This window comes from Dreissena polymorpha, chromosome 14, assembly GCF_020536995.1.
Source record: "Dreissena polymorpha isolate Duluth1 chromosome 14, UMN_Dpol_1.0, whole genome shotgun sequence".
NCBI lineage: Eukaryota > Metazoa > Mollusca > Bivalvia > Myida > Dreissenidae > Dreissena > Dreissena polymorpha.
Window position 1 is genome coordinate 72,551,818 of NC_068368.1, and position 6,000 is coordinate 72,557,817.

At 33.2% G+C, this 6,000-nt stretch overlaps 1 protein-coding gene across 1 annotated transcript; it reads right to left on the reverse strand.

Moving 5' to 3' along the window:
* Positions 1 to 3,554: 3,554 nt before the first annotated feature.
* Positions 3,555 to 5,475, reverse strand: LOC127858557 (acanthoscurrin-2-like). Its single transcript, XM_052395773.1, has 4 exons — positions 5,341 to 5,475; positions 4,212 to 4,541; positions 3,878 to 4,012; positions 3,555 to 3,629 (listed from the first exon to the last, which is right to left on the reverse strand). The coding sequence occupies exons 1-3, from the start codon at positions 5,387 to 5,389 to the stop codon at positions 3,891 to 3,893; spliced, it is 501 nt and encodes a 166-aa protein (XP_052251733.1). The 5' UTR covers positions 5,390 to 5,475; the 3' UTR covers positions 3,555 to 3,629; positions 3,878 to 3,890.
* Positions 5,476 to 6,000: the final 525 nt, after the last annotated feature.

Genomic DNA, 6,000 nt, shown 5'->3' on the forward strand with positions numbered 1-6,000 from the left:
GAGCCTTAAAAAGTCGGACATAAATTTTGGAACTATCGGAATCAGCCCGTGTCCCATCCGGCATAGTTGGTTGTGTTTCATGGTGTATAACATTACCTGTTACCGCAATTACTTGCCAAATATGTTAAGCGATCATAATTTGCAAATTTAATCCGATAGGTCCATACAAAATTGTTTATCGGCAACTCATACCCAAAACATCGGAATGTGGTAATTATAAATAAGATATCGATAACAATAACATATAAGTCTAGAAATGCATACGTAAATGGTGAACGCGATCCAGTATAGACAAATACTGTAAGGTAGATAGTTTGAATATTCGGTTCGAGGAAAGTTGGCTCAAACTAATTAAAAAATCTACTTATATGATGAAAACACTGTAATAATTTGATATGATTATGCTTGTTTAAATTAAACCTTCAAAGCAAGACATGATTATATCAGAAAACGGTGTTCCCAGTTATTACCCATAGACACATGGATTTATTGACTTAATGTGTTTTCATTAAATTTAACAAAATATAACATGTAAAAAGTATAAGGTAAGAACGAACAGCGGAACATATCAGAACGAAACATATAGTTATAACATTACATTAATAAAGAAGCCGATCACATTAAAGGACATTTAGCAGTTCGCAGATGAATGTTCAAGCACTGAACTTAATTGACGTTCATAAGACCGCTATATTGTTGTATACGTTAAACAAAGTCAAATTTAAATGGTATTAAGAACATCCGATAAGTGTTCAATGAACCAAAACAAGTAAACGTTGGTATTGATATATTCGAACATTATTTAACAAATAGCTTAATAATGTTTTAAATCACGTCAATGCTTCCCAGTAACGAAATAATGTGCGAATGTAATGTTTCAATCCAATGAAGCTAACTTCCCTTAAATAAAAGAAAATGAAAACGTTAATTGGTTTCAATTTGATTAATCATTATGCACCTTAGTATTATTTGTGGTTATGAATTACTTCGATACACACACTGCACCCCATGCTGTAGGATGAACGGCAAAAAAGCTCTTCTTGATAAACAAAAATAAACAAACTTCGTGAAGTTGTTTTGTTGTAAAAATGATACGGTGTCTTAAAATGTAAGTGAGAGTTAAATGACATGCAGCATGCAATCAATTACGCTCGTAAATATCACAGCTGTATCCATTCAAGCCATACGTTTGACACATATAGCATTATCATTGTAACTTTAATATACTGTTTTTGAACTATTGCCGTGAAGTGACATTACTGACTTGAACAAATCTTTTATAATTATAGATGTATATTTTGAGATCGCAACGAATGTTATTAACGGTTTAATATACATCGATGATAGTACTTTTTTCAGCCAATATGAATGTAATTAAATAAATAATAAGGACTTAGTCAAGACGGTATACTTTATCTTGTGATTAACCACAACATATCTTACAAGTTCCTTCTTTTAGAGAAGATCATGTTGATAATTTGCCTTCTTTTACGTGTTGATGTTTTACTAGTAACAAGAAGATATTGTACTTGTAATGTGTTCATGTGTTAATGTTATATATACATTATAAGTAAAGCATAATATATATATTCATGTTATCTCAGTTTTCGGACACATTAAATAATTATTTAGTTTTGTGTCCGAAAATTTAGATACGGAAATTTTTCAAAAAATTAAGGTGTTCGAAAATTCAGAGACAAAAACATGTCCGAAAATTAAATTATAACTTTATTGAAATAAAAGCAATAAATCAATGAACAATAGTGGTTCTACTTTAAAATAAAAGCAACTTCACACCTTTGCGTACTTTTACCTGAAATGACACAGAACGAAAAAGTTAAAAATGAAACATTAACTGCTTCCTTAATAGGAAGATATCATTTTAAATGCTCTTGGTTAAAGCGATTGTTTTCTATGGTTATACATGGTTATTTACCCAATTACGCAAATGTTATGGTCCATTGCCCTCAGGCATGCGTCTCACAGGATTAATTACCTTAATCCATTTACGAAATTACCATCTATACAATTCGTATGTTTTGCTTTCACACCGTTCCGTGATTGTGTATGCAATTGCAGGCATTGCATGATCACGTCATAAATGCGCACGAGTCACTCGAAAAACGACAAACAGTCATTATTGTAAATTGTTTAAAGTCAAAGTTCATAAATGTCCATTTAATTGCTTTGTGGTCAATACAAAGAGGAAAACTACGTAAGTCTTTTTTCAAAATTTGTATCAGTCATTTGTATTTCGCATAACTGATAGCTTAGCTCGAGCCGCTCGAACTTTACATATTCTTGTCCCTTTATATTTTCCAAGTCTTATTTTTTCAAACACACGTGTATGTAGCTCATGAAATACAAATCGAATGTCTTTATTATTGATAATTATATATATATACCTTCACTTAAACATAAACCCTGTTGACATTATATATAAAAATAAATCAAGCACATTTGTATCAGACAATTATCGGGATACATATACAGATGATTCATCTGGTAAGTTAGTCGATAATTTTATGAACATGACTTATTTTGAGAATTAAGTGTCGTGGTGACATTTAATACATTTGAGACTGTTATCCTTTATTAGTGTACCTACGTGCATATTTTACTTACAATTGGTTAGGCCTAGGATTTTTGTAATGTGCGAGGGAGAAAAACACATGCACATTAAGTGGAAACATTGTTTAGCCTACATGAACACATTGCCCATCTATTTAAGTGAGGCAATTACTTTTAAACATTCAATTAAACAATTATTCGTAAAACTTATTAATTATCTGCTTAGCAATAATTTATGTGTATACTCTATCTATTCGGAACACTAAATGTCAATGTAACATTTAATTTACATTAATTTGTGAAACAGTTTTTCGCAAAATACATATTCCCGAAGTGTAGTCGTTGCAGCAGCAGCAGCAGCAGCAGCAGCGTAGTAGTAGTTCTGGTAGCGGTTGCAATGTTGTACTTAAAGAAGCACTACTAGTGGAATTGTTTGCATTTTCAATAGTAGTGGTGGAAGCAGTAGTACATAGAAGTAATGGTGTTACGTTGTAGCAGGTATAGTAGTAGTAGTAGTATTAGTGTGTACTTACTAGTGTAGACGTTAAAAGGAAGCTTGAGGCTGTTCTTAAGTCTCCAAAACGTCTCACAAACCACTGTGATTAATTTATAAACGAATTCAATGAATTGGCATCTTGGTGAGCCTGTATTATATGTCATCAAAAATGTTTTGAATATTTTAACATCATCGCTGCATGTGTATGCTCAAAATGGTCGATTTTGATCTGGTCCCCCATTTTGTGTAGTAAGTTGCGTGTGAGAGACTCTTCTTGCCTCTCCTAACTAATGTATTTGTTGACACGTGCTTCAGTATGCATCGGCAATGTATTATAGTCAAATACTGCCCTATTAATACTATGGAACAAAACAAGTAAACGCCCTTTGTACGAAACCGTCAAGTAGTTCAACAAATCTACTGTGTACGTTGCGGCTTCATTGTTGCATTTGAGAATCTATTTAACCAGTTCAACAACTACAACATATTTTGTTTGAATGCTTTATTTACATTGTCACACATTAATTGAGCATGATGTGTTTTGAAGGAATCCGTCTGTCTCCTGAAATGTATAAGACAACACTTGTCAAAAATAAAACAATAGTATTGTTAAGGTTGGTTGATTGTTGTGGTGTAGTTTTGCGAATGTTTATGTGTGTTGTTTCTTGATAAGTACATAACACACTATTAGTAATGGTAAGCGAACAGGTTTACACTTATTAAACAAATGACTTGAATGACATTTTATTTCACTAAATTGTTCTCGATATTCTTACTTTTAAAAGGATATGACAGATCAAGGGATCATACCGTTGTTTTGCGTCTACGGCCACTTTCTTCTGCAGCAGAAGACGAGTTTGCACCCCTTCTTGCACCACGGGCATCGACCAACATACTTCTGGAACTTTCCACATTTTGGCACACACTTGCATTGAGCTCGCATAGCTATAGAAACAAAACTTGCAAACCTATGACTTGATATTTCCGTGAAAACATCAACGATTCGCACACAACAGACAAACAGTTGTATGAATGAAATAACACTAGATATTTTAGTCATCAGTGTTTCATTTCGTAAATTAGCGTTGTTGCGATACATTAAACAAAAACACTTATACTGTTGTGGTTTACGTGTTAAACTTACTAGGTTTTTTGCCACCCCATCCATATCCACCGTATCCGCCTCCGAATCCTCCTCCGTATCCTCCATCTCCACCGCCTAATCCGACGCCACCATCGAAGCCACCGCCATATCCATACCCAACGCCATAACCACCGCCTCCGTATCCACCGCCTCCGTATCCACCACCTCCGTATCCACCGCCTCCGTATCCACCGCCTCCGTATCCACCGCCGTAACCGCCTACGTAACCATCGCCGCCCCCGTAGCTACCGCCGTAACCACCGTAACCGCCATAACCACCGCCGTAACCACCTCCTCCGTAACCATGGCCTTTCTTTGGCACGGCAAATACTGAATTCCGCAATGAAAATATGCTAAGACATACGGTGTAATAATCAAACAATTTAGTTTTCAAAAATTTCCAAGAACTATTGGTTTCTACGATGCATGTGACATAAAATGACTAGTATAATTGTCAACATCGCCATGTCAGTTGCAATGTTTTACAACTGTGAGTACTATATATACTATGTACTTTGCAAATAGATGTACAACTATTTAAATAGCGGAGTTAAAACATATTGCAAATTCTCAAGTTATGTGGTTAACTTTTTAGTTTAAATGAAGTATCATATGAAATAACGTCGGAGTAAAACGCTTTTTTTTTCTCCGAGAAAGTAATTCGTTTACCAGTTGTGCTGGTAATGAAGTTAATAACACTAAATTTGTATTGCTTTACAAAACGCATACAATATGCATGGACGGTATTATGCTTGTCTTTTGAAAACATAAATAATTAAATCCGTTTCCTTTCATTGGGATTGTGTTTTCATAGCTTTATATGCATATTCATAGTAGTATATGGATATACATAGTTTTATATGATAATACATTGTTTGACAATGTTGTATGTATTGTTTACGTTTGTAGTCTGAACATTGTTATACGTATGAATGCTTTAACATATTGAAAAAGGAAATACCATACCTTAAAGAATATACTATACAATTCAAATTGACACAAAACATAAATCACACACACATACAATTGTTAATATTGACTTAAAAGCCTTCCGTAGCATATTCATTAAGAGTAATACACAGTTCTATATTAAATAAGCAATTATTTAACAAATAAGATAATCACTTACCCGTGCAAAGCAGGACACAGGACACAGCGAGCGCTACACAGGCGTTCATGTTGCAGGACTGACATTCATTTATGATGCGCAAGCTTTTATAGGCTTTAACATCATACTACACGGAATGATTCGACATTAATTTGAGAGTATGTGATAGAAAAACTGCATTTTAGAACCGTAATCTATTATCAATCATACTTATTCATTATTTTGTTCAATGCGATCCCCGCCTGTTACCAAAGTAATAAAATATGGTAATTTTAAAACTTCTTACGCCATAATTATCGTTTAAGTATTACGATTAGAAAAAAACAAATCACACAATACCTAATACCTAAAACTTGAGAAAATAAGTTTAATGAATGATCTTAAATTGTTTCTGAAATCTGAATATATTTATAATATATATGTGAGGTAAAAATATATTTTATTTATGTGATCTCTAAAACATAAACTTGTTGTGGTGATATATTATATTTAAAGACATAGAAACATTAGTTTTTAAACTATAGTTAAGTTCTTTACAAATATACTTGCAGTAATAATATGTATATAATATGTATGCAGTATGCACACATTTCAGTATAACTACATTTTTCACTGCTGAATTGAGCTGAAAAGAATTAACAGGTCAACAGAGTTAGTTAAAATGTGGTAACTGACTACTTA